Below are 27581 nucleotides of genomic sequence, written 5' to 3'. Positions count from 1 at the left end.
TCAGCACCTGGGTGACAGCTGCCCTGCTGGAGGATGCTAAGGGGGCAAGGCCCACTGATGCCCCCCAGTGGCTACGGTGGGGAAGAAGAGACAACGTGCAGCCTTCAGGCCAAAGGGGTGTATGGGTGGGGGACCTGGCTGGTTCTTGCTTCCCAGTCTCTCCTCTCACAAAAGACACAATACAGGGCACGGACATAACCAGACCTTTATTTTACCAGAAGGGACAGGCAGCGGGGCAGTGCAGCATTCCAGCCCCAGACCAGACATGCAGCATCCACATGCAGGAACAGCTACACAGGCTGGGGCAGGGCAAGGGGTGGGGGACTGGGACCACAGGACACCCACAGCACCCCTGCCAGGATGCTTGGGTCCTGGGCTCTTCTGCCTCCACTGGAGCAAGGACACAGAGGACTGGGCTGCTTCCCCATGGCTGGAACCCGATCTCTCTGGCCAGGAAGAAAGCTGGCAAAAGGGGTGTGAAGTTTGGCCCGTCTACAGCACTGGATTCTGTATAGGGCTGGCACAGCCGTGCCCACTGGAAGGGCCCGGCCCGATACCCAGGACAGTACAGCTCTAGCAGGAAGAGGGTCTATACACTTTCCAGTCCCCAGAACGGCTAGATCCTGATCCCAGAAAGGCTTAGCAGAGTTGGGACCAAGCCCCACTCCACCTCGTAGGGACATGCCCATGAAGGGGACTTCCCTGAGCACGAGCAGGGGCCTCCTAAGGCAGTAGTAAACTGAGGGGGCTGCTCTACACGGGAGGCCTTCCCTCTGTGCCCCTGGGCGGGGGAGAAAGAGGTAAGGTACGAGAGCAGGCCTGGAGTCGGGCAGGGGCTTAGAGAAGGGCGCTGGCCCTGCGCCTGTAGCCACCGCTACCTGGGCCGAGAGGGGCCAGACTGGGCGGGGCTGAGGGCTTCCTGGGGGCAGGGACCAGGCCAGGAGAGGGCAGGGTGGCCATCCTACCCGGAATCCCCGCACCCATGCTGAAGCTCTGGCTGGGGCCACAGGGGGAGTGGACAGATGCACAGAAAACTTCAAGGCACCAGGATTCTGAGGGGCAGCAGGGCCACCCCCCACAGACAGACAGTGATTATAATAAACATCGTCATCTTAAATTACATGATGTGTGTAGAGGGTAGGAAGAGAGAGGGGGAGAAAAAGACAGAGAGACAAAGGAAGAGGTGTACAGGGAAACAAGGGCAGGAGAGACAAACCAGACGAATGTGGCAGTGAAAGTGAGGGGGTGGGGCAGAAGAGAAGATGAAGGAGACAGAGACAGGGGAGGAGGGAAGACAGCCAGAGGCCTGAACACGCAGCACTTCTGGTCCCTACAAAATAAGGCACCAGAGTCAATAACGTTCCCATTGTCCCTGTGGTATTAAAACGGTTGCTGAAGGGGGCCGGTGGCTGCTGAAGGGTGTGGGCCTTCGGGACCTCACACCTGTGCACCGGTAGCCTTCTTGATCAGTGGTATCTGCAAGGATGGGAGATGCCGTGAGGCCTTGGCTCCGGGGCCCCCTACCGCTCCCCCTGGGCCAGTCCACTGGGCTGCCCAGCAACCCACCGCAGATGGCTAGACACCCACCTTAGACAGGTCCACGCCCGTGAGGGCGTGCACAGAGGCAGGCAGCTCGGCCAGCAGTCGGTTCACTTCCGACGTCACCTTGCTGTTGTCCCCACTGAGGACCACAATCTCATCGACTTTGGTCAGCGGGGCGGCGATTTTGGCAGCAATCTAGGAGGCGGCATGGGAGGAGAGCTGGCTGCTACTCGGACTCCATCCACCTGCCCTGTCCAGCATCTCTCCTGCCTGTCCCCACCTCACCCAATCCCTCGCAGCCTGGGTGGCCCTTATTGGCAACTCATGGTCAGATGGTCCAGTGGGTTAGGGATGAGCCTATGCCCGTTGTGGGGTTCTTCCCCCTCTGCTGAGCGCTCCCCCATTGAACCCTCCCAGCCAGCCGTCGCTGTGTTACTGACGAGGCCCAGAGACGTCTAGCACTTGCCCAGCCAGTCCCAGCCTGGGGTGGGAGCCTCACCCGGGGCAGGGCCTCCAGCACCAAGGCCATCTTGGCTGCATCCCCATATTTCTGGTAGGCCTCAGCCTTGAGTTTCATCCGCTCGGCCTCTGCCTTGCCGATCGCCTCGATGACCGCTGCCTCTGCCTCCCCGATTTTGCGGATCTTCTCGGCTTCTGCCTGTGCCAAGAGGACCTGCTTCACCCTGGGGGAGTCGAGGCAGGCAGGATCAGTGGGACGTGTCAGGGGTCCCTCAGGCCTTGCCTGGGGGTCAGCAAACCCTCAACCCTCTGCTTTGACAGGTGCCAGGGGTGGGAGACCCATGAGAGGGGGTGCCCTGCCTTCTGACTCTGGCCAGGGAGAGGGCACTGACTCCCAGATGCAAATGAGAGAGGGGACCAACCAGGGCGCTCTCTGTGCCAAGTAGCATACCGGGCCCTTAAGTCTCCTACATCTAATTCAGCCTTCCTAACAGCAATCCCATGGGGAAGGCAGGGTTACCCCTACTTCACAGTGAGGAAGCAGGTGTGGGAGAGAAGGGGCCTCCAAGCTCGGTCAGGGGTGGAGGGAGTGCATGGGCGGCAGAGGAGCCGGACTAATCGCCCGCCCACAGCACTTACTTCTCTCCCTCAGCGATCTGCTGGATGCGGTGGGCCTCGGCCTCGGCGGGGCAGCGCACTGTGGCGATGAGCTCCTTGTCCGTGCGCAGGATCTCCTGCGCCTCCACCGCAATCTGCTTCTTGCGCTGCACAACCTCGATCTCAATCTCCTCCTGCCGGATCTTCTGCTGCTCACGGGCCCCTTGTAGCTCGTAAGCCAGCTGGGCCTCAGCCGTCTGTGGCGGGAGTGTGGTCAGCAGGTCAGAGGCTGGCCGCCAGGTCCTGGGCCCTGAGCCCCAACCTGGGATGCCCTACGGCTTCTCACCTTGATGTTGACCTCCTCACTGAAGGCTGACTTTTGCAGTTCGAAGGCTCGCTTGGAGTCGGCGATCTTGGTGTCTGCCATGAACTTCACGTCCAGCATCTCCTTCTTGCACTCGGCTTCCTGGGAGCAGGAGGGGCAGGTGCTGAGGGTCCCTTAGCCACCGTGGTCCCACCACCCCTGAGCTCTCTGTCCCTGGGGCCGGGAAGGAAAGCACACATACCTGGATGCCTGCGTCCCGCTCGGCCTCGGCCACTCCGATGTCAGCATCTCTCTGCACCACAGCAGTCTGCGTCTTGCCCAAGGAGCTCAGATAGTCCACTTTGTCATACACGTCCTGGGGAGGAAGGGGGAGTCACCCCTGGGAACAGTCAGAGGCATAAAGGTGCCCCTGTGGCCAAGGCTCTCCCCAAGATGGACACAGAGGCCACAGCCTTCCCATCACACTGCACCTTGATGGTGAAGCTCAGGATCTCGATGCCCATGCGGCCGACGTCAGGGGCTGCCACCTCCCGCACCAGCTTGGCAAACTGGTCCCGGTCCTGATAAATCTGCTCCACCGTCAGGGTCCCTGGGGGCAGAAGGATCACGGGCTGGCTCCCCTGGGGCCCCTCAGCAAGCTGGGAAAGGGAGGAGGCATGCAGGTGGAGGTCTGAGTGCACACAGGGGTCCTGCAGCCTGAGCTGGGTCCTCCTGGGTTTCTTCTTAACGGTGTCTAACACCGAGCATCCTCTGGCAGGGTCCAGGCAGGATGAGGAAAAGTGTCCCAAGAAGCACCGGGTGCCTGACCAGACTGGCAGCCGCTCACCCCCTACCTCAATGCCCTCCTCTTCACTCAAGTCACCTGACGTTTCAAAAGGAAATACTTGAGGGAAAATGTATCAGCCTTTTAGTTAGAAGCCTCTCAGAGGGACTGAGAGACGCCCCTGCCCACCCCATCCCCTCCCTGTCCGTGACTTAGGGACCCTGTGAGGCTCCTTGAAGGCAGCAGAGGGGTGCCTGGACGGGGCAGCCTCACCGAGGATGGAGCGCAGGTGCCCCTCCAGGGTCTGCAGGACGACGTTCTTGATGTCCTGCACGCTCTTGCCCAGGAACTGCTCGCAGGCCACGGCCAGGAGCTCCTTCTCAGTCATGATCTTCACCTGCCGGTGGCCACAGAGATGCCTGAGCCAGGCTGGAGGGAGGCACACGGAGGCCCCAGACCCAGGAGGATGGTGGCGGTACCCCCCCCTCCTTTTCAAGACCTGGCGGCCTAGGGGCTGGGACCGGGGGGGGGGGGGGGAGTCTGTCTGAGGCCTCCAGCGGGGAGCAAACACAAGGAACTCATACTGAGAAATTTCCTCTTCACTGGCAGCCCCAGGCCCTGCCACGGCCTCTCTCCTGGGCATCTGGGACTCCCCCCCTTCCCCTCCAGTCCACTCTCTGCCCCTTAGCCTGCAGGTCTCTGCAAAAAGGAGAATGAGCAACAGGGGCACAGACAGACAGACAGACTAGGAAAGAGAGCCGGGACAGGGCAGGAGACAGGTCCGGGGTCCGCCACCGAGGGCGGGCATCCTCTTGCCTCTCTTCCCCACGGTACCGAGCCAACAACCCCCTCACCAGAGGCCTAGAAGGTGGCCGAAGCTGCCCTGTGTGGACCTCTGGAGAGCAGGAAGCCCGTCACCCAGGCACCGAGCTGGGAACGTAACGCAGCCTCCGACTCCAGAGCCCAGAGCGCCCCTGCCTCACGTGGCCTCGCCCGCTGGTGCCCACCCAGCAGCCCCCTCCCCAGGGAACAGGGAAGGCCTGGATTCTGGGGCTTGGCATTTCTGACACCTGCAAAGAACGGGGTGGGGTTAGTGAGACAGGAGCCCTCGGCACTGGTTCTGTCCTCCGCGGGCCCGCTGGGGAAAGAAGGGGTGTCCGTTAGTCCTGCTGGGGGGCCAAGAAGCTGAGTGTGGTCCAGTGGCGATGACCCTCTCTTGGAAGGGGCGGCGGGGGCGGGGCGGCTGGAGAGAGACTGCCCCTGGCTGCCGTCCTCTCCTCCTCCCCCCAAACCCCAGCATGGGGATGAGGCAGCTCCACGGACATGCGTGGGGCTGCGGAGTTACTATACCTGGGCGACACCCGTCACAGTTAAAGCTACCCCCTCGGCCGTCTCTACGTCCTCGCAGCGGGGCTGCAACGTCATAATCTCTAGGGAAATCCTGCCAAGAAACGCAAAACAGGGCCATGGGTCTGGGGGCCCAGGGCCTGCGGTGCGGGGGGAAAAGTGTGATACCTCACTGCTCCGGCTGGGACGGGCCAGGGGCCCTGCTGCAGGGGAGGGGAGGGGAGGACGCTCCAAGGGGCAGAGCTGGGAGCCTGTGAGGAGGAGGTGGCTGGGGAAGCAGGGCGGGGAGGGGGTGCAGATGGCTGGGGGAAAGGAGTGCAGTGTGCTACCCACGTGCGCACACGTCCTCTGCTCCAACCAGCCTGGCTGGAAGAGCAGGAAAAGGAAGTAGAGAAGTGGCTGTGGGTGGTCTGGGCCAGGGGAGGGGCATGGCGGGCAGTCTAGGTGCAGCTGCGTGTGTCCTGGGACAGCACCTAAGTGCCGGTCCTCCAGGCCGTGCTGTGTGGGCCGTCCACGGGTGCCATCTGAACTCCCCCAGGGACCCTCACCTGCTCCCTGGGTCTGCTCAGCTCCCCGGGATGCCCCCAGGGGGCTGCCGAGAAAGCTCCGCCTCGTAGCCTGGCACGCTGGGAGTGTGCCCACTGCTGGGCCAAGATGGAGGTGATCCTGGGTCTGCCCCCTGCCAGGGAAGCCCTGCCTGGTCCCTCTACCTGGCAACAGGCTAGGACATGAGGTCCGCCCTCTGGGGTTGTGCCCAGGTGGGCCAGTGGGGGAAAGGGCTGGGTTCACACGAGAGCTTCCTGGCCAAGGAGCACTAACCCTACGAAGAGCTGTTCTGCCCAGACAACCTGCGTCCTCAAGGGTCCACAGCACCCAGCCGAAAAGGGACGTGGGCCTCTGCAGCTGTTTCCAGTAGAGTGTGGGTCTGGAGGGACACAAGGCTGCTCTGGACGGGGCTGTCGAGGGAGGCCTGGACCCTACACATTCCGCACGAGGTGCTCTGAGCTTCTTCTCAGGCCTCTGCCCGGAAGCCTGCCCTCCTGCGGCTACAAGAGGTGGGTGTGATGGTGACAGTCCCCTTCCTCTTAGGGATAACAAGGCAGGTGAGGAAGCGGTCGTGCAGGGGTTTCGCCTGAGAAGCTGAAGGACAATTTCATGAGAGGGAGGAGGATGGGTAAGGTGACGTGTAGGTCTTGCCCAGCCTGGGGACCCGCCAGCACGCAGACTCTATGAGCGGGCGGGGCTTCCTGAGGTCCATCGCTGCCTTCACAGTGCCTGGAGCTGACAAGGTGCTCAACAGGGAGCTGGTGAAAGAAGCAATGAAGACGGGAAGCTGCGCGTCATGAAGAAAACACCTGGAGTTGCCAAACACCCTGGCTCAGGAAAGCGTCTCAGCGCTACAGCCGCGTGGCAATGAGACAGCAGGTCACCTGCTTTTCCAAGTGAGATCACGTTCATGATACGGGTGGGGCTCCTCTAGCACTTCTTTCCTGAAAATCCCAAAGCGCCCTCATATTGTTTTCCTTGCCTTTCCAATATTCCTACAAGGCACAGGGAGGGCACAATTCTCCCCATTTCACGGATGGGGACGCTGGAGTCTGGTGACCAGAGATCTGCTCAAAGACCTCTTGATACAGAATGAGGGGCGGGGAATGGCCATGGCTCTTTTCGCTCAGGCCTGTCAAGGAGGTTGGAGGGGGTCAAGGGGCAGGGCGAACAGAACTCCCCATGGGACCCATCTTCTGGCCTTGCAGGGAGGAGGGTTAGGGCTTGACACTGGGGTGGCAGCCTGGAGAAAGGGCCGGCAAGGGGCTCCGTGGTGCCTGGAGGACTTCTGCAGGAGTCGTTAGGGTGGACTCCTCCCCAAGCGGACATCCAGCTCTGTCACCAAAGGGCCTGTGTCTCTTGCCTCCACTTACTCCCAATTTAGCCTTGGCATCCAAGGACACCCACTGGTGGACGTGGGCGGAGCTTCCAGAAGCCCTTGCCCTTTCCTCACGAGCGGCCCCGGTGAGTGAGGGCAAGGGCGTTGGGGCTCTACAGGGCTCCATCCTGCCACCCGGAGCAGCAGAGGTGGCAGCAGAGGGCAGGGAGGCACGCTCTCAGGAGGGGAGTCCATCTGGCTCCTGCCTGCCAGGCCCCGCAGGGCAGGAAGAGAGAAGGTTAGACACAGAGGAGGAAGCAGGTGGGTTATTACCTGTGCAACCCCTGTTACGAATAGCGGGACCCCCTCCGACGTCTCAATATTCTCACAGCGACACAGGATGGTCATAACCTCCAGAGACAGTCTGAGGAGCAGCCAGCGGGGAGGGACAGGTAGGGACAGGAAGGGGCAGGAGGGGACACAGCAAACACACACAGTGGTTACCAGACGAGCACCGGAAGCCTGATGCCTGGGGCGGGGGGTGGGGTCGCTCTGAACACGTCAGCCCCCTCGCTGCCAGCTCAGCCTAGGGCCGTAGGGGGACAGAGACACCCCCTGGCTGGCCTGAGGCCTCTGGGTCTCTCCTGTAGCCCCCATACCCTTCCAAGGAGCTGCCGGGCTAGAGGAAATGCCTGCCGATGTCCTGGGCCTGTGACCTGAGGTTGGGAGGCCTGTGCGTAGGGCACCTGGGTTACCCACCACCTCACTTTCCCAGGAGATTCCTGGCACAATCTGGGAGACAGCCTCAGCGCCACCCTCCAGACACAGGCAAACCTGTGTTTCCAGAAACTGGGGGGGTGGGGGAGGGGGAGGCCACTCTGGGGATTAATGAGCCACAGCAAATGCTGAATCCTGCTCAGGACACACCCCCCCGAGGCCTGTGCTACGTATCCCTAAGAAGGCAACTCAGGGCCAGAAGAGCCCCCCCGAAGTTTTGGATTTTCTGATTTGGGGGGAGGGGAGTGTCAAGGAAGGCTGGGGGAGAACGTGTACCCCTGCTGGGATGTTCACAGGGATGATGGAGCCATTCACTTGGGAGCTCCCAGAGCCGGGCACAGGCAGCGCTGTGGCAGAGAAAACCAGGTGTCTCGGCCACCTGGGCCACCCTCGCTGGGCCTCCCTAGGGCAGCGGGTGTGCAAGTGTGTGAGGGGTGCTGGTCCAGGCAGAGGCCAGGCTGTGGACAGCGTGGAAGGTTTTCTTAAACCAGAGGAAGGGAGGAGAGAGGCTGAGGTGAAGGAGCAGAAGCAGGGGGACTGGGGATGGGGGGTGGGGAGTGGCAGGCAAGGTGGATCCCCGACCTCAGCTCTCACAGGGCCAGCCCTGGGGGCTCCAGCCATGCAAACGTGCAAATGTTGCCTTCATTCGAGCCCCTAAAAACAGCAGCCTTGGGCCTGAGAGGACTCTAGACCCAGCTCAGACAGGAACCCACCAGGCTCTCTTTTGGGGAAGGAGCAGAGAGGGAGACAGGAAGGAGGGAGGAGGGAAGGAGGTGGGGGGAGGAGGGAGGGAGGGAGGGAGAGGAGGGAGGCTGCAGCTCAGATGCCAGAGGTGGAGGAAACAGCTCAGGTGAGGGAGAGAGAGCTGCCCACATCAGGGCCTCAGGATAGGACAGGATGTGGCAGAGAAGTGCAGCAGAAGGGACTTCACTGAGTCTGAAGAATGGCTGACACTGAGGGTGGGTGACGTGTAGGATGGCTGTGGAAAGTGCCTCAAAAGGAGGCTGGGTTAGAAACCTCTACTCTGACCTGAGAGGCTCCTGCCGGCCTAGGGGAATAAATGTCCCAGCTTGTGGAGATGTCCCCCGAGCAGCCCAGGGGTTGGGGAAGGGGCTGCCCCCAGAACAAGGTCCAAGAAGGACAGAGGCTGCAGGCTCAGACTACCCAGCAAGTGGGACCGAGGGAGGATGCTGAGCCCGGGTGTGGAAGATCAGCTTCCCAGGATGAGGTACAAGACCCCCCAGCCCTCACTTTCAAACGTGCTGTCAGAGAAGCTTGGCCCTCCTGTCTTGGGGCTCTGCTGCCTGGAGCAAAGAAGGGGTAGGGGGGACTGCAGATGTGGAGAAAGGGCTGCTGGGCCGTTTCCCCAGCAGTGGATGCCCGGGTAGGACTGGTCTCTGGGCAAATGGCAAATGCTCTCAGCCTGGCTGTACGTCAAGCCGTTTGGACAAGATACTGTTGCCCCGGGATTGCACGGTGTGTGGGGTGACAATGTCTCTGGAGAGGGCACCGCAGGGCTTCTGACAGGCCAGCTGGCCCCCTGGAGTCCTTAGGATCTGCCTGAGAGGAAGCTGTGACCAGTACTGATGACTCTCTGACACCTCTGCCCTTGGGCCAGAAAAGTCCCCTAGGATCCCTCAACTCAGGCAGGGCCAAGGGCAGAGAGAGATGGGCCAGTGGAGGGGTTACTGAAAGATCAGTGAAGTTGAAAAGTTGTGACATGCTTCCCATGCCCCTAGCCAACACCCTCAGACGCCCTGGAGTCCCAGGCACTAGCAGCTGGGTGTGGCCATGGCGCCGCTCTCTGCTGACTGGCGGGGCTGGGATGGAGGGGATCTTCACTGGAACCTCTGTTGCTTCCCCTCCCGGTGATTCCCACGCCTGCCAGCGTGCCCGCACTTTTGCAACTCTGCTGCCCGTGTTGCCTGCGTCCTCGCCTGGAAGAACCTGGGCCCCTCCCCTGATCTCCCACAGTCAGGAAGGGGGTGCTGGTGGAGAGGTGGTCGGCCTCCTCTCCTCCTGGGTGGGCAGTGAGGGGGGCAGGAGAGGTCCAGGCCAAGTCTAGTCCTGCTGCGGGCTCTAGGGAAGCCAGCAGGTAGAGCCTGATGGTGGGCCCTCTGGGGAGCTGAAACCTCCCTTCCCCTAGTAAGCCTCTCCAGACTTATTTGGGAGGTCCAGACCTGCCTTGCCCGGCCCCAGTGCCTATTCCTTAGATGCCCACCCCTTGTCTTTAACACCCTGCTGTCAGAGCCCCTTCCATTCTCTGCCTTTTAGCCCCTGCCTGCATTGCCCCAGGGCCTGCACAGGTGAGGGTGTGTGTAAGGGGTCTCTTCAGCCTCTCCTCCCTTCCTAGGCCCACTCCGAACAGGTGTATAATTAAGGCTTCATGAATAAATGAGCTAGAATCAGGGCATTAGGATTCCGCTTGAAAATTCTCTGGGACAGAAGTGATGCCCTCAGTGGAAAAAAGCACACCCACCAAGGAGGAGGTGCCCACAGACAGACCTCCTGCATCCCTGTGTAAGCTGTTTCATCTGCTTCTTAGGCAGTTCCCACCCCTAGAGTGGAAGGCAGCAAGTGGTAGATGCTCTAGCTGACCTGTGGGGGTCAGGGGGGTAAGGACAGAAACCCTCTTCTCCTCTGCCCACCAGGATGCCCGGTTCGCCAGCCCCCAGGCCCTTACCTCTGAGTGTCGGAGATACACCACCAGGCCCAGGCCCAGCCGCCAAACACATACTGCTTATAGTCGGAACCACAACAGCCCCCTGGAGAGCAAAGCAAACCACTGCTGGTCAGTCAGTTCTTGGGTCCATCTACCCTCCACGCCTCCCGACAGCAACTCTGGGCCTTCGCCTGCTCTGACACCTGACCACCCCCACTGCTGGGCGCCAGGTGCTGAGGTTACAAATAAATGGGAGACGTGCCCTTAAGGGCTTTGGGATCTAGTCTGGTAGACAGGCAATTTGCATAGAAAGGAGGGTAGCCAATGAGCGGTTCAGAACCTAAGTGCTTTCAGAGAATAGAAGAGGGGTCAGTGGGCAGGAGTGAATGGAAAAGCTTCCATCTTTGATTCAACCATCCATTCAGCAAACAAGTATATTTCCGTGCTAGGGAAACAGAGATGAAAATACAATTCCTATCTTAAAAGAGGTGAGACTAGGAGGAGGGACCTTTTCCCGAGATGATGGTCGTCCCAGGCGATTCACCTGTTATCAGGGTGGGTGCAGTCACAGAGGGAGTGCGGGTGGGAGGCTAATGGAAGGGAGTCTCCGAGCCCAGGTGGGAGCCTTGCTCACGCCCAGCAGCGAGGCTGGTTCTCTACTCCCAGGGGTTCAGAGTGAATCTGTTCCTCTTGGGGGAGTGGGTAGGGAAGGCAAGGCCTCAAAACAGAGGCCAACGCATGGTACCAACTGGAAAAGTGAAGAGAAAGGGAAAAGGCCTAAAAAGGAAGTGATTCCTGGAAACTGTGTATCAACTAAACAGCCTGTTGAATCTGGCCACCACCCAGATTCAGGCTGTGGACGCGTTCGGCAGGCACTCTATACATAAACAAGAAAAATCAGTTCTTGAAATTCTTGTCATGAACTCTCCTGCTGATGCCAAAATCACTCAACAAGTTCAAGAAAACTTAGTAAAAGCAAGAAGGGCTGTTCACTTTCAGTACAGATACGTTCAGAAACACATGATTCAAAGGAAACGTGATGGAGAAACAGCCAGTGGGTGTCATCATTTCCTCATTCACAAAGCCTTAGGGTGTGTGCCTCCCGTGGTCAAAGGTCAGGGGTAGTTCTGTGTAGCTGGGTTAGTGTCTCTGAGGCCCCTTGGCAAGGGACAAGGCGGGGGGGGGGGGGGGGTGGAGGGCAGAGGGCAGCTCACGGAGTGTCTTAGGTATCAGACCAAGGAGGGGTGTGTGTGTGTATGTGTGAGATAGAGGGGTGGGGGGGGGGAGAGATGGGGGAGTCATTTAAGCTAAGGAGCAACAGTTATACTTGCATTTTAGAAACACCACTTTGCACAGGGAGGAAGATACCTGGGTCAGGGAGGATGGGTTGATCCAGGCCAGACATAGTGGCTGATGTAGGGGGATAACGTCTAGAGTAGTCTTGTCCAAGAGAACGTCCTTTGAGAGTAAAAATGCTCCACAGCTGTGCTGTGCAACAAAGCACCTACCAGGGACATTTGCTATTGAGCACTTGAAATGTGGCTGGTATGATGAAGGAACTGAATTTTAATGTAATTAATTTAAATGGAAGTGGCCACGTGTGGCTCGTGGCTACCATATCAGACAGTGCAGGTGCAGAGCCTGGGTCTGGGTGGGTGGAACAGAGACAATGGAGAGAACCAGGAACCGGAGACGCGTTTGAAATAGGTGGAGGCAAAGGAACAAAGACCCCACAATTGCGGCTGGCCTGCCACGTTAGAGAGCTGGCATCTGACCCTGCCCACTGGGTGGCCGACCCTGTTTCCTGGGTCTGCTCTGTGCAGAGTGTGCAAACAGCTGAGCCAGAGGTCCGGGAGCCAGGAGCAGCCCCGCGGCACGAAGAGCGGCGAGAAGAGGTCTTAGCTCTCTGGAAATACCTGTTCGCAGGGCTGCTGCGCAAGGTAAGCCACTGCAGGCTTCTGCGCCCTGGGGATGGGGTAAGGGAAGCCTCTAAGGACAAGCAAGTCGATTTGAAACCCAAACCATCTCGGGATGCAATGAAACTGCAAGAGGGTCCAAAACCACAGCTTGTTCCACTTCTCCTGGCCTGGTGGGGGCTGGGACACAGCTTCCTCCAGCCAGCCCAGATGGTGGTGACAGTGGTGGGATGGGAGTGGGGGAGCCCAGGGTGGGGGTCCACCCTTTACCTTTAATTTATTCTTTGACCTTGGGAGCAGGCTGCCACAGCTCAGGCTGGGCCTCGCCAAGGGCAACATGGCCAGGTTCCCAGGGGTAGCAACAACAGGAAGCTGCGCCTGCCAGGCTGCCCCGCCCCCAGCAGCCTCTCCCCTGGAAGGCGTCTTCCCCCCAGCTTCCTGGTCACATTGAGCACCACTTCCAAAAGGGGACGCTTAGGTGACCCATCCCTGACCTCCCCAGTTCTCACCGTCTCCAGACCTGGAAGTTTCTCCTAATTTTATCTCACTTTTTCTAACTCAATCTGCTTTCCTTTGCTCTGAACCCAACCAAGACGAAAAATCACAAAATATCCCATGAAAACCTCCGCCCTGCTCTTAACCTTCCCCAAACACAGGCGCCAGTCTGCCCTCTCAGGAACACTCCCTTTTCTTCCTGCCCTTCTTCTACCCTTTTCTTCCTACTAGTCAAGTAGATTATCTACAACTCTACTCTACAAGGGAGATTTTTTTTTTTTGGCTACGCTGTGTGGCTTGTAGGCTTTCAGTTCCCAGAGGAGGGATTAAACCCAGTCCACAGCAGTGAAAGCGCCAAATCCTAACTGCTAGAGCACCAGGGAACTCCCACACAAGGGGGATTTTTTTGAGTCAAAATCCCCCTTAATAAGTCTGGCAATGCCGGAATGTTCATAAATGCCTAAAATAAAATACATAAGAAACAAATTACATTTAAAGTTATCAAAATGTTAAAACCACCAAACGTGTGATACAGTAACACGTGTGCTATGCAATACAGTTTGTGTAATGCATTAAATAATAAGATCTAGTTGTAGACTTAATAACTCCCTTAATTTCAAAGTAGTGACAAGCATAACTGATTTTTACAGTACCCGCAACAAAGGCAGTATGGTAGGAAAATATCTGCTAATACGATCATGGATTCTTACCAACATTAAAACGCTAAATTTCAGTTACAGTTTGTATAAATAAAAATGTACTACTTCCCCCTCATCCAAATGCAAAGACCTCTACATTCTATCCACAAACTCCAGGTTAAGAACTTCTGACCTACTGTAGGGATGAGAGAAGAGCATATAGTATTTGGATTCCCCTTTCAAACTCCCAAAAGTAGAAAGAGAAAAAAAAATGTATATTACAGAATGAAGGAGGGAGGTTAGACAAGAAGAAGAACCTCCAGACCTTTCAAGTGGAAAAGATGATCATGAAGTGTATCAGCATCCTCCTTCTGAAAGTGTGCTGCGTGAGATGCCCCTGGACTTAGAGCCAGGCCAAGTAATGGGGTGGGGTGGGGGTGGGGATGCAGGGCTGGGAGTCTGTGCTAGAGAGACCGCAGCTCAGCTTGATCCTCTGAAATCCCAAGGTACTATTATGCTGGGTATTATCTCTCTCTCTTCTCTTCCACCCTCCCTTGACTCCAGTTCTCTTAATTCTCAGCACAGCTTCCTCTGCACACCCCCAAATCAGCTTCGAAGCCAGCACTGCCTTGGCCTCTGGCCCAAAGACCAGGTTCCTGGCAACTGGAGGGCACAGAGCAGCTCATCTCAGGGGTTCCTCTTGCCCCTCAGTCTCAAGGTTGTCCACAAAGACAGGACTGGAGCAGAGTCTAGGCTTCTAGAGAGAAATCCCACAAGAAAAACCAAGTGTGATGTAGTTTCGGATTTCTAAAAACCTTCTTTACGAGTGGGGTCTTACAGAGGAGCAGTGCTCTCTGGGGTCTCCCCGGTGACCCCAAGGCTACCTTCTCTGGTTTTCAGGGAAGTGAAGGATTTTTTTTTTTTTTTTTTTTGGCTGTGCTGTGGGTCTTGCAGGATCTTAGTTTCCAGACCAGGGATCAAACCCTTGCAGTGGAAGCAGGGAGTCCTAACCCCTGGACTGCCAGGGAATTCCCAGGGAAGTGAAGGATCTAATTCCCCAACAGGAGTAGGGTCCTAGTCAGGGAGACTGGGGATTTCCTGTTCCAGGGGAGGGATAAATTTTCAAATCCAAACTGAGCCAGAGGCCATGTTCTGGGGTGAAAGTTCCCGGTTGGATTGATTCCTCACACCTCTCAAAGGTGGGCGGCTACAAGCCCTGGCCCAGCCCACCTTCTGCTCAATTCTGTAGCCTGCCCTAACAACTGTGCACAGGGGGAGAATCCACATTGCCAGTGGGAAGAGAGATATGCGGGATTCCTGCAGCTACAGGCCTCCAAGCTGCCAGGAAACAGCCTCTCTAAGCACCCGCGCCAGCGGCTGCACAAATTGGTGGCTTGAAAGGCTTCTGCCACTTCCCAAGATACCCAAATATACAATTTAAATAGCGGCCTCTCCCCTCCCCAATACTGCAGTCCCCCAGCCCCACCTAAGCTCACAGAAGTTCTGGAGTCTGCACCATTTTGCAACCAGAACAACACAGCCCAGGGCCAGGTTTCTCAACCTGTAGAGGCCGCACCCGCGTCTCCGGAGAGGGCAGTGCCAGTAAACCTCAGCAAGCCCCAGCCTGCTCGGAATTAACGGGTCTGTGCCCAGAGCCCAGGGATCCACGTCCAGGGGTCTCCCCAGACGTGCACCTGCGACCCACCCCTCGTCCCAGGCGCTGGCATCCAGCCAAACTGTGTTCCCGGAACCCCATTTCGGGATCCTCTAGGCCACGGGACGACCCTGCCCAGGGAGGAGGCGGAGGCAGGAGGAAATAAACAAAGGCGCACACGCAGCGCGGGGGAGGTGGGGGGCGACCCCGGCCCGCGCCCTAGGGCGTGGAGCACGGAAGGTGGGAGGATAGGGGGTCCCTCCCGGAAGGGGTCTCAGGTGCGGCCCGGAGCACCGCAGACTCAGGCCCCACCCCCGGCACTGCCCCCCCCCCCCCCCCGGAGCCCTTCCCCGGCCTGGCCCCTCCCCGCTCCTTCCCCAGCCAGGCCCCCGCCCTCCCAGGCGCAGCCCCCGCCCCAAGCGCCCTCCGGGACCCGGGCATCCCAGACCCACCTTCCTCGCCGCCCCCTCACCTGAAACCACCAGCGCCTCGTTGGGCCCCACCGTGTGGCAATTGCCCATGGCGCCGGCGGGACGGAGGGCCCTGGGGGGCCCGCAGAGACCAGGACAGCAGCAGCCGGCCCGCAGCCCGCGCCCTCCCGCGCCGCCGGCCGCGCCCAGCCTATCCCGCCACCCCCAGCGGCCGCCCGCCCGCGCCCCTCCGCGGCCGCAGCCCCGCCGGAAGTGTGGCGGCGGAGGGCGGGGCCGGCGGGGGGAGGGAAGCGGCCCGAGCCCCAGCCGCGGCCGTCGGCGCGCTTTATTACACCGGGTGGGCATCGCGGGGGCCAGCCCTCAAGGGCATCCCCCGACTCCCGCCGGGCGCCTCGATAACAACCGCCCGGCCCTTTCTTATCTCCCAGCACCCGCCTTACGGCGGTCGGCCCTGGAGTCAGCCCGCCGGGGCTCCAACTCCAGCCCCTGCTCTTACTAGCTGGGAGACCTTGGGCGAGTCCCTTACCTGCCTGCCTAATCCCGCCTCTGGAAAAAGGAGGTGACGAAAAGGGCCCAGCTAAGCAACTCTCAATGCTGGCAGTGCATCCGATTACACATTCCCAGGCCCTCATCCAGGGCTGATCGGCATTCCTGAGGGTAGGGCCTGGAAAATATACGAAATTCAAGTTCCTGAGGAGCCTCGTCTGGCACACTACGCCCCACCTCTCAATCTGGGGTTACTATCACTCTCAGGAAGAAATAATCACCCTTTATTTCCTTCCACCAGGAAACGAGCTGTCCAGGATATACCCTGAAGCCCCAGAAAGTAACCATGAGGGTAAAAATTGCAACCCTCTCAATGCCCAGTGCGTGGCCAGGCCCGCCGCTAAGGTTTTCAGGGCCCACCCAATGCCCTGGAAAGCTTCCCAGCCTGGAGGTTAGGAGGCTTGGAGCTCAGGCTCAGCTTTAACCGGAATTCGGCGTGTGATCTTAGACAAGTCTGGTGAACCCTGAGGGCTGGGGTAGAGTTCGCAAGCCGTGGGCTCCTCAGGGTGGGGGCTGCTTGGAGAAGATGGGGCCCCTGGGTCCTCAGGCTGGGGGTCTTCATCGGATTCGGCATCCTCCTCAGGCCCAAGCCCTGCTAGTCTTCTGCTGGCCTCCCACAGCCGGTGAGCTGCCCGGTCGTCTCTGGCGGCTGAGGGCACCTCCTCCACATGGCAGTTGGCAAAGTATCTCCCACTGAGGGGCTCAATGCCCTCCTGCAGAGCGCAGTACAGGGGTGTCTGGGCACCCCCTCGAGGTGCCCGCAGCACTAGCCAAGCCAGTGGGCGCAAAAGTGGGCGTAGCCATCCAGGAACGTGACGCAGGAACAGCTCCGAGTTCACTGGCCCTGTGGACAGGAAGAAAGGAAGGAGCAGGGAGGACAGTGGGTGAGGGCCCAGGGTAAGAGCAGCAAGAACAGGGCTAGAAGGGAATGGGGAACGGAGTCCAATTACAGGAGAACCAAGGTAGTATTCACCAGGTAGTATTTAAGGCCCCCGCAAGGTGACCTCATTCATTTCTAACAGCAAGCCTCCTCTTCTCCATTCAAACTCCTTACACATCCTCATCTTCCAGATTTTGCTCATGCTGTAACCCCAGCCTGGACCAATTCTGTCTCTCTCCATCGTTTTTACTAGGTCATCTTTTTTCCTATTCCTTTGTTTAACCAGCAAACATTTGCTATCACCTATGGTAGACCAGCCACTGTTTTGGCCATTAGAGATATGGAGTATAATAATGGTTAGCTGTAATTATTATGGTCACTATTATAGTTATTAATGAGCCTTAGGCAATGATGATCTAATATGCAGTACGGTAATATGGGTAGGGCGGATCTTATCCTGCAACCTGTTCCTAAAGGCAGGGATGGCTCTTATTCATCAGTAAAATCACTCAGACTGTAAGACAGAATGCTTACAGTGGACCCCCGGACCCTGGATGACCCAGCCCATCTCTATACCTCATCTCTTGCCACTCTTCCGCCCCTCACTCTGTTCCAGCCACACCACGCTCCCTGTTCTTTCTCAAGCACACCAGGCACTTCTGCCTGAGGGCCTTTGCACTTGCTATTTACTCTGTTCTTTTATTCTTCTCCCCAGAAAGCCTCATGGCTCATTCTCTCACCTCCTTCAGGCCTCTACTCAAATGTCACCTTTTCAGATACATCTTCCTTGACTGCCATAGATAGAAATAGCACCTGCTGTCATTTCTGTCTTTTTCTTGTGCCAGCCCTGTCATTTCTTAGTCCCCTTACCCTGTTTTATCTTTCCTCGTAGCACTTTATCACCACTTGTCATTGTATATATTTATTTATTAGCTGTCTCCCTCTTCTCTAAAGTAGAATGTAAACTCTACAAGGATAAGGTCTTTGTTTTATTCACTGCTACGTCCCCTGCATCGAGATTAATGCCTGGAACATAGCAGGTAAATGCTTCCTGAATGAATGAGTAATTATTAGCTAACAGCATCATCACCATTATGTTACAGCTCCATGGGGTGAGAACCTAGGCCTTATTCATTGCCACACCCTACCCTGCAGTCAGCATCCAAGCTTGTGGTGTGAGGGGAAAAAAAACAGACAGGGGGAGCCTGGCTTCAAGATCAGCAAGGAAAAGGTCTCTCCCTGGACCAGGCTTCCTTCCTGCTCTGAGATTCTGTGGCTCAGTGAGAGGCTGGGGGAGCACAGGATGGGGTGAGGATGGGAGAGGGGGAGTCAAAACAAAGCAGAGCAGCCAGAGAACCAGGTCTCACCTGGGTGGGCTGCATAGCAGGTGATTCCAGTGCCCTCAAGCTGAGTGGCGAGCTCCCTGGCAAACAACACGTTGGCCAGCTTACTGTCGGCATATGCCCGCAACTCCTGCTGCCAGCCCACCACTGGGCGGTCCAGGCGTGTGAAGTCGAGGTGGCCTCGACGGTGGGCGGCTGAGGATACCACCACCACGCGGCTGGGGGTACATGTCTTCAGCCGGGGCAGCAGCAGGTGTGTCAGCAGGAAGGGGCCGATGTGGTTCACTCGCAACAGCAGGTTAAAGGGCTCCCGGGTCCGGCCGCAGGAACTGATCCCTGGGGCAGGGACTAGCTGTGAGCCACTGCTCCAGAGGGATTCCTGGAGGCCTCGGGGTCCCCCGTGTGAGATGGTAGTAGGGGACATCCTTCCCACACGTCCACTGGTCCCCCAGCAAAGCCTGGCTGGAGGGGTCAGCCGCCCCTGGCCACCACCGCCCCCGCCCGCCCCCCCCCCCGCAGGGCCTGCTGCCCCTCACCGGCATTGTGGATGAGGATGTCCAGCCGTGGCTCAGAGCTCAGGAAGGCAGTGGCAAAGGCCCTCACGGAGGCCAGACTGGCCAAGTCCAAGGCCATGAAGATGACCTCATTGTTTCCACTCTCCTGTGGAGTGGCAAGGGCTGGGCTGTCATCTGCATCCTTCTCTTCTTCCCTCTCCCCAGGCACCAAATTCTGAGAATTCAACTCCTGCTGCTACTAAGATCTGCCCCTAGGCATTAGAATGTAGTGGATAAGTGTGTGGACACAATGTAAATCTTGACTCTGCCTATTATTAGAGTGCGACCTTGGGCAAGGTACTTAATCTTTCTGAGCCTTAGTTCTCTGTAAAATGGGAATAATAATAACAGTACCTATCTCAGAGTTACTGTGAGGATTAAATGAGTTAATATATGTAAAATCTTTAGAACAGTGCCCGGCATGCACTTGTGTGTGGGCACTTGCCATTATTATTATTATTATTATTATTATTATTATTACTCTCATCATACCCTCTGCCCATTATTGTTTACCCTAAAATCTACAACAGACTTCTCACTGGTCTCCTCCAACCCACTCTCACCCCCTCCAAACCAGGCACCACACAGCCACCAAGGGGTTTATTCCGAAACGCTATTCTGACAGTCCAGACCCTGTCAAGGACCCTTCATGGGATCTCCACTGCCCATTCTAGAAAATCTGATCTCAGTAGGGTCTGTAAGGGCTTCAGAACCTGACCTTGGCTCAGAGTGTTCAGCCCCTGCGTTTTGCCTCTTTCCCCCATACTCTGTGCTCCAGCCTCCTTAAACCTTTTAATCAGTTTCTTAAATCAAAACCAATTATCTTGCCTCAGGGCTTTTGCATATGCTGTTCCCTCTGCTGTTCCCTTTCTGTCTTTCATTAATGTAACATGTACTGATCCTTAAACCTCTTAGAACAGCTATTACTTCCTTCAGGTCTGGTGCCCCTTCGTTGTGTGACCAGAGCACCTGTGCATTCCCTCTTCTGCATTTGGAGAACCAAGCCGCACTCTCCTTTCAGGGGCTGGGTCCCCCACCCCCCCATCCTCCCCGAGCTGCTCTGCTCACAGCTGGTGTGTCTGTCCTGCGTTCACCGTCTCGCCTGGTCCCGCCCTCCCTCACCTGGCGGATGTCGAAGGCGGCCGCCTCCCCGCGCTCGCGGCTCCGGCAGGCCAGCACCACGCGCGCTCCCCGGCGCGCCAGCTCCAGCGCCGTCATCTTCCCGATGCCGCTGTTGGCGCCTGCGGAGGGCGGGCGGGAGCCGAGCTGAGCCCGCGGGCCGCCGCCCCCGCCGTCCCGGCCTCCCCGCCCCCTGCCCGCCCGCCGGCACTCACCCGTGACCACGGCCGTGCGGCCCCGCAGGCTGGCGATGCCGCGGCACGGCGGGGCCTTCACCAGGTTGTAGTAGACAAGCACGTAGGCGCCCAGCAGCAACCCCACGCCCAGCAGCAGCGCCTCCATGCCGGCCGCGCCTCCGGCCTCCCGCCCGGGCCCCGAGCCGCCCGGGATCGCCGCCCGGGGGCTGCGGCTTCGCCCCGCACGGGCCTGGAGGGGCGACTGGCGCTCTTTGGCCTCGCGGAGGCGGAGGCGGAGGTGGAGGCGGGCGGGGGGCAGGGCAGGGGTGTGTGCGTGCGTGGGCCCTGGGAGCGCCCCCTAGGCGTAGCGTCTGCTTCCTCTGGGCGTGTGCTGGTGTGAAAACCTAGGTGCATGTGCGCGTTGGGGCCCTGGGAGCGCCCTCTAGGTATGTCTATGCATCCCTACTGAGGGCGTCAATGGCTTTTGGTGTGTAATATGCCCCTGGATCCTGGGATAGCCCTCTCGGTTGTGTGCGCGCCTCTGGGTCCCGTGTATGTGTGCCCACGTGAGCACCTCGTAGGTGTGTGACCTTGCGGGCCTCGAGCCCCTCCAGGTATGTGAGCGCATCTGTATTCTGTCAGTGGGTGTTTGACCATCTTGGTACGTACTTGTACTTTGTGCTGGGCTCTGGAGCTGAAGGCTTGCAGGAGGGGCTAAGTAGATGTATGAGCTCCCTGGGTGTCAGTATGTAGCGGTCCTTCCCATCTGGAGAGGAGTGGGTACAAGGATGCTGCTGTGTGTCTGAGAGTGAGTGCAGTCCTGGATGCTTTGACCTCTATAAACAAGTCCGTCAATTCCTTATCCTCATGTTCAGCCCTTAGCTTCTAGGATTCTTCCCAGAGAGGCCAAGAGAGGTGATACATATGTTCAGGGTGGCACCATCAGTTAAGGGGTGTTAGGATTCACTCATTCATTAGCTGCCTATCTCCTTGCCTCCCCCATCCCTCCAAATCTGAAGGGAAGCAGGAAGAGTGTAAAATCTATTATCTGATCTTCAGGAGGAAATTTGTTTCTCAAAATCTCACAGGCAGTAGAAATAGTTAACGAGGCTCCATCAGTGAGAAGTAATTATGATGGCCAAGTGGGTAGGGACAGCTAGGGAGGCATGGGTAAGGGTATTCCTGGCCAGGTGACTTGCCAGGAGAAAAAAAACAGTACAATTTAGCACCCATTGTGTAGCACTCACAGCGTGCCCGGCAGTGCAATTAGCCTAGGAAATACCAAGGGTAACGTTTCCGCCCTTAAGGAGCTCAAGAGGCCCATTAGGGTAGGGGGAGGAGAGTGGTGGAGAGGAAGCTGGACAAGTAGGTGGAAGCCAGGGCCAGACCTCAGATTCCAGGGGAAGTTTCCTATTTAGCTGCACTGTGGATTCAGGGTTCAAGTGTCCATACTGTGGGATGAAGCTAGGGATGGAATATTAATGAAATAAACAGATGTACTCTCCACCCCCACCAAGGCAAAATTCTGATATGCAAACAGGTACCACCTACTCTAACAGTGCTGGCATACACACAGCGGTATTTATTCTCTAAGGAGTGGCAGGTGGTCTTCAGGAAAAACTTCTCAGAAAGTTTCTCACGTAAAGTGTGAGAGGAGGAAGAAAGTTTGGTTTAGGGTGCTTTGGGGGCCTTAGATGAGGAACTGCAGTTGTAAAGTTATGATTGCAGGTCATGTTACTTGTGGCATGGCTGAGTCTAGAGACTGGATTTCTCCTTTTTCATGTTCTTCAGACATGTGGAATCAACTGCTCCACACTAGATTTTAAGCTCCAAGAGGCAGGAACCACATCTGCCCTGGTGACTCTTCACAGCAAGTGACCTAGACCAAGACCCAAGGCCAGGAACTGGAGAAACTCGAGTGATACTTAAATAAATTAATGAATTCCTCCATGCCCAGCTAGGGCTGAGGGGGAAAAAACAAAATCAGGTGTTATGACTTCTCCCAGAATAGATGGATACAATATGACAGCAAACAACTGCAACCAAAGGTAACCCCAACTCCTTGGGTTAAAGCTTCCAGAACAGAATGCAGAGGCCTCATCCCATCTCCTATTTTAAGGTCTTGGTTTCGGGGCCAAGAGGAGCAGGGATCTGCATGCTCTTGGATTCTTGCAGAACCTGATCACGTCAAATGATCAAGCCCTCTGAACTCCCTCAAGACACCCGCAAAGCCACAGAACAGCCCTTCACAGGTGTACCCCTCCCCTCCCATTTCTCCCTCTGACCTTAGGCGCACTTTTCTCCAACACTTCCCCCTCTCCTGACTTCCCTTGGGGACTGAGTATCTGGGAATGAGACGTGTTCAGTGAGGCTGTGGGACAGGGCCTCAGGGAAGGTCCCATCTAAGGGTGATGACAGGTAGGACAGACAGGCAGAAAACATAATTTGAAGTATTTTTGTTTTTTTATATACAGAATACAGGAAAGTTTCTGTAAAGTCTAAAACATTACAATTACTATGTACATCGGTACTAGTTGTGGGGGTGGGGGGAGAGGAGGGAGCCAGGGGTGGGAGGAAGAGGAGAGAAGCGGCAAGAGAACAAAAAAAGGAGACAAAACAGGTTTACGACAAAAACGTTTTTGCTACAATAGACAATTTGAAGAAAACGCTCTACCACATGTAGTACTGTACACAGTTTTTAAAAACATTGAAAAAATGTCATCACTAGATGTATTTACACAAAATCCAAATACACTTTTCCTTATTTGAAATAAAATAGATGGACAGCCAGAAAAAGAATTCATTTCTTGTTTGTCCATAATACACAGTAGCTACCTGTAGTGCAACCGCTGCAGAAAGGGAAAATAACCTGGAGGGTGGGAACCATGGAAGGAGGGTGGGTAGCGATCTTTATATTAAATAAAACAATGATATTGTATAGATTTTGCTGTATGAAAACTGTATTTTTTTCTTTTAATATAAAACTATTGTCACTGCCACAAAATAGAACAAGTTTCTGATTATTTTACAACGGCGGGCGAGGGGGAGGGAGCAGGAGGTGGGTGGGGAACGGTTTTGTGTCGGAGGAGGTGTCCAGACCATCGGCCTTCCCCTCCCTGCCCACGCTGTTCCTCAGCTCCGTCTGCCGCTTTCCCATGAAATGTTGAGTACAAATATATGTGCAAATGCCCCCTAGAACTTGAGAAAAGAAAAAGGATTTTTAAAAAACAGTCAAAAGGTTTTCTTCATTTCATGCAAAGATTGTAGTTGAAGAGTTTCTGGTGGAGTATAGAAAAAACCCGGGCTTGGTTTGTGTACATTTTTGCATTGCAGGAGTCTTGGGCTGGGTGGACTGGCGGGTGACGGGGTGGCCGCCAGTCCTAGGGAACGGAGTTGGAGCGCAGCACAGGGCCCTGGTGGGGCTTGAGAGAGAGCTTCTCGGCCAAGACCCCATCCTGCAGCAGGCCGGCATCGCCTCTGGGCTGTTTGGTCGCAAACTCAGTGATGCTGAAGACAAACTGCAGGCACCCCAGCTTGATGTAGCTGCCGTGGTGCAGTAAGGCCGTGCCCTCCCAGCCGGCCCCGCTGCCCCCAATCAAGCTCGAGCTGCTGGCTTTGCAGTTGCAGGGTCTCCGCTGCGGGCCCTGGGCCTGGGAGCTCATCATGGCTGCCTCCTCGCTTGGCTCTTCATCCTGTTTCTGGTGCCGGTGGCGCCCTGGGAAAAAGGGAGAAGGTCACAGAGGAGGGACAGTGGGCAGCCACCCCGCCCGGGCTGTCTGCCAGGGTCGAGCCCCTGTACACCTCCCCACTCTAAACGTGGCGTGACTCGGGGTGAGGGGTGCTCAGAAAGGACTGGTGGAGTCTGAAGTCCCCAGGTAGGTGTGTACACACACGGGGGTGACAGAGCACATGCTTCTCCTTTCCTGGGCCCACGAGCAAGAATCTGGCCAACAGGACTGGGAAGGCAAGAGACAGCAGGTCATGGCAGCAAGCCAGAGCCACCCTGAGTCATTAGAGAATGTGTCCCAAAACGGCAGGCTCTGGGGCCGCAGGCCTCCACTCCAACTTACTGATGACACTCTGCACTTTGGCAACAATACTGCTTGGGGGGGTTGGCGGGGTCTTCTCAGAGAAGTCACATGAATACAGCACATTGTCCACCGTTGTCCCGTGCTCACTGTAGTTTAACAGCTCATAATGTTTGGTATTCTGAGGAGGAGGAGGGAAGATAAGATGTGTGGTCTGCTGCGTGGGGCCTGGGGCTAAGGGGAGAGAGGACACATGGAGAAGGCTGTGCTGCTCTAGCCGGGGAGCTCTCCCTTTCTTCCCCGATCATGCCCCTCTTCCCTGTCCCTTTGGAATGGGGCTGGAGACTCGCCTCCTCAAGGAGGCTTTCCTTCCTAACCTCCACACCCGCCAGGAGTCTGCCTCCTTAGCACTGGCTCCTGGTGACCTGATGTTCACTGGCTCACGGGGAAGCGCCCACAGGGGCTTGGTTCTGTCTATGCTGGTTCCCTCCCCTTCTTTAGGGTGCCAGGTGCCACCCCCCCTACCCCGCCCCCGGGCTGGGCCTGTTGACCAACCTCAGGAGAAATGGGAGCCCTGCTCCTGGGGAGCAGGTACCCATGTAGGATGCCCTTTCACACCAAGACTCTTCTCCTCCAAGAATGACAGGGAGGGAAGAAAAGGAGAGGACCCCTGACCCCCTTCCCTTCACCCCAGGACACTGAACAAAAACTCGGTGCCTGGGAGAGGGCTCAGGCTGGAAGACCTCTCTCCCACCCCACCCCCACCCCTCACCTCATCGTAGAATATGCAGGCGTGTTTCCCGGACACGTAGTTACAGTGACCATAGTTTGTAAGGCACACGTCCATGTCAGCTCCTGCGAGGTGGCAGGAGGAGAGGAAAAGGCAGAGAACAGACTGTAAGGTCTATGTGAAGGGGGAGGGAGTTAGCTTCTGGGCGGGAACTCAAGGGGCACGTTGCTCAGGACCCTCTCCTTGTATCTTTGAACAACAATTGATGTGTTTTCCAATCCCCTGTTAAAGAACAGCTGTCCCTGCCATCTGATCTGCTTTAGAACGTGTGCTGCTGCCCAGAGGGGAGCAGTGAGCTACAGAAGAGGATGGGCTATTTCTACGAGAGCACAACATGGGGTGCAGGGCCCATAAATCACATCATCTGAAAGAAAGGGAAATGTCTAGGCTAAGGGCTCACCTGCCCCTCTGTACAACATGTAGGGCTACTAAGTCAGCGTTAAGTATGTGTGAGCCCCATCACTTTTTCAAAGATCTCCAGGGACACAGCTTTTGCCCTCTCCTGGGGGTACTTCCTGCAGTGTTTAAAATGCCTCACTGAGCAGCAGTCAGAGCTGACCGTCAGCCCTCCTGATGCCACACGGGGCACACGGCAAAACAGCCTGTGGAGGGAAGACAAGCAGTTGATAGCCTCCCTTCTCAGCCCCTCCTGCCCAGACATGTGCTAGGTTAAACCCGTCTGCCCTGGAGAGGGCTTCCCTCCCTTTCTTGCCTCTGGGGGTAAGGGTATCAATCTTTAGGACTGGACAGATTCAGCACCCCCCCAGCTGGCTTACCTGTCCCGATGTAGAGGGTTCGGTAGCACATGTTCACAGCTCCTCCCAACCCTAAGAGAGGGTAGAACACAGCTCGGGCCTGTACCTCCCTTCTCTGCACTGCAAGGCAAACACAGGGATGTGATCTTTCAGAAACAGAACCTGGGGCCGAAACACAAAGCAGCGGAACCTGGACCCACTGGATAAGTCATCTTTCCAAACTCACATCTGACACTTGGCTGCTTCAGGGTGAGGCTTTCCCTCCCCATGTATAGCATTTTCCGCACGCGTGGGACCATCTTTGAAGATGACCATATAATTCAAGGATGACAGTACTTGAAGCACTTGGGCTGCTTGTTGGTACATCAGGGGTATACCAGCTCATACTATCGGGAGGCCATGCAAAAAAACCAGAAGGCACAGACCAACGTTTCTCTACTTTTGAATATGGATAAAATGCAGACTCTGATTCCACAGGTCTGAGGTGGGGCTTGAGCTCTGCGTTTCCAACAACCTCTTAGATGCTGCTGTTGCTGCTGGTCTGGGGACCACCTTCTAAGCAGCAAAGCTTTCAATGGCTGACGCTCAGAGGGCTATCCTAAGCAGAGTTAACCTTCTGGGAAACCCGTCTAACTCAAGTATTTGAGAGCAAATGAGCAGAAAGCACACTACAAATACCCAAAGGCACTCATAGCTGCTTTCTGTGTCTCAAAGGGGATGTGTACGAAAGAGTTACAGCAGACTTTTCCAAGTCTGATCTGAAAGCTGTGGTTGCCATCTTGTTTCTACTTTCTGAGAAAAGAAATCATGGTGTTTTAGGAAGCCCAGTAAAGGCATACACGGAGGACTGAGATACTGAAAGCGGAGATTCTCCATGGAGAGGAGACGGCTGCTCACACACACAGAGGGTAGATCTAACGGCGTGGTGTGGCTGCAGACATGGGCACGCGCACCTTCTGTCTGGTGCCCTCCAGAAGCCAGCGGATGTGCCCCGACACTGCCCGGTGAAGCTTGGACCCGGGAGGGGAAAAGCTGATGTATTCTCTGCAAGGCCAGAAACTTGATCAGCTTCTCGTCCAGCATATTTATCTCGATTTCTATTAACCAAAGAGAAAGAATAAAAAGCAGCTGAGAAGGAAATGGAATGTGGAAGTAGGTGAGCATTGCAAATATTTTAGCATTCCTAAAATCCAGCCAAGTGATTTTCTTAAACAATACAGAGTACAAAGTGGTACAAGGATCTGGAGCTGAGTATCTCACTAGCTATTTGCAGTGAGAGACAGGCCCCAGGGCAGCCTGTGCAGATGCCTCCTGCAGTGGGATAGCTTAACGTTAGGTGTAGCGGTCCTAGAAAGTGGAGCAAGACAAACCACTTGCCTGCCTGTGGGGGAGGGCCCAGATGTCTGATATTGAGGCTTGGATTTTCTATCCACCCTGTTCACGCAGATCAAGATCTGCCCCAGTTCTCCCTGGCTTTGGGGGTTTCTCACAGATGAGATCCCCCCTTTGGGAGCGGGGCGCCCCTGGTTTTATTCTTCAAGTCCAGATGATCTGCCTAAAGTGATTTTCTCCTCCTCTCACTGGTTCCGCTTGGCTCTGCTCTCCCTTCGTCTTTGATTACGTGTATGTGCACGTGTGTCAGGCAGAGACAGGACTTTCTTTCCCAACCCCATCCCAGCCCTGAGGTCAGGCACCCCTTCTGTCCCTTTCCAATGAGCTGACTGCTGCAGAGGCAGCACCTCACCGCAGCGCTGGTGGCAGAGCAGCAGCTCACTACTCACTCACTCACCTCCATTGACATCCATAAATGCTCGAAGTGAGTTGGTGAGGTCCACCATGGCAGTAGAGTTGGCTGGGAAAGAGGGTACGGTTAAAGCGCTTCCTATGGATAACGTGCCGGGGCTGACCTTGCCATCTGGG

At 56.5% G+C, this 27581-nt stretch overlaps 3 protein-coding genes across 12 annotated transcripts in view; all 3 read right to left on the bottom strand.

Annotated features, from left to right (window-relative positions):
* Positions 1 to 190: 190 nt before the first annotated feature.
* Positions 191 to 16563, bottom strand: FLOT2 (flotillin 2). Of its 8 annotated transcripts, XM_057715301.1 has the most exons (12): positions 16442 to 16563; positions 15997 to 16134; positions 10358 to 10439; positions 5037 to 5127; positions 3960 to 4083; positions 3394 to 3512; positions 3165 to 3278; positions 2945 to 3064; positions 2641 to 2855; positions 2042 to 2225; positions 1588 to 1737; positions 191 to 1476 (listed from the first exon to the last, which is right to left on the bottom strand). In XM_057715301.1, the coding sequence occupies exons 2-12, from the start codon at positions 16100 to 16102 to the stop codon at positions 1438 to 1440; spliced, it is 1344 nt and encodes a 447-aa protein (XP_057571284.1). In that variant the 5' UTR covers positions 16103 to 16134; positions 16442 to 16563; the 3' UTR covers positions 191 to 1437. The 8 variants fall into 8 exon arrangements, with proteins under 8 accessions (XP_057571284.1, XP_057571283.1, XP_057571282.1 ...); XM_057715300.1 differs by lacking the exons at positions 5037 to 5127; positions 15997 to 16134; positions 16442 to 16563 and adding exons at positions 7231 to 7321; positions 15512 to 15982; XM_057715299.1 differs by lacking the exons at positions 15997 to 16134; positions 16442 to 16563 and adding an exon at positions 15512 to 15979.
* DHRS13 (dehydrogenase/reductase 13) lies at positions 16119 to 20391 on the bottom strand. The gene is made up of 5 exons (XM_057715308.1): positions 20128 to 20391; positions 19916 to 20034; positions 18776 to 18899; positions 18264 to 18575; positions 16119 to 16860 (listed from the first exon to the last, which is right to left on the bottom strand). The coding sequence occupies exons 1-5, from the start codon at positions 20252 to 20254 to the stop codon at positions 16409 to 16411; spliced, it is 1134 nt and encodes a 377-aa protein (XP_057571291.1). The 5' UTR covers positions 20255 to 20391; the 3' UTR covers positions 16119 to 16408.
* Positions 20392 to 23030: 2639 nt separating this feature from the next.
* Positions 23031 to 27581, bottom strand: part of PHF12 (PHD finger protein 12) — a 37727-nt gene continuing 33176 nt past the window's right edge. The window contains exons 10-15 of one of the 3 annotated variants that reach the window (XM_057715663.1): positions 27451 to 27576; positions 26615 to 26758; positions 25683 to 25781; positions 24889 to 24971; positions 24159 to 24297; positions 23031 to 23803 (exon numbers count right to left, since the gene is read on the bottom strand). In XM_057715663.1, coding sequence (XP_057571646.1) covers positions 23469 to 23803; positions 24159 to 24297; positions 24889 to 24971; positions 25683 to 25781; positions 26615 to 26758; positions 27451 to 27576 — 926 coding nt within the window. In that variant the 3' untranslated portion in view covers positions 23031 to 23468. Of the gene's footprint in view, positions 23804 to 24158; positions 24298 to 24888; positions 24972 to 25682; positions 25782 to 26614; positions 26759 to 27450; positions 27577 to 27581 lie in introns of those variants that run through there. The other 2 variants (XM_057715664.1, XR_009049991.1) reach the window with 2 other exon arrangements.

This window comes from Hippopotamus amphibius, chromosome 17 (genome assembly GCF_030028045.1).
Source record: "Hippopotamus amphibius kiboko isolate mHipAmp2 chromosome 17, mHipAmp2.hap2, whole genome shotgun sequence".
Lineage (NCBI taxonomy): Eukaryota > Metazoa > Chordata > Mammalia > Artiodactyla > Hippopotamidae > Hippopotamus > Hippopotamus amphibius.
The sequence above is the reverse complement of the archived record's forward strand: the minus strand, read 5'-3'. Positions and strand labels throughout refer to the sequence as shown.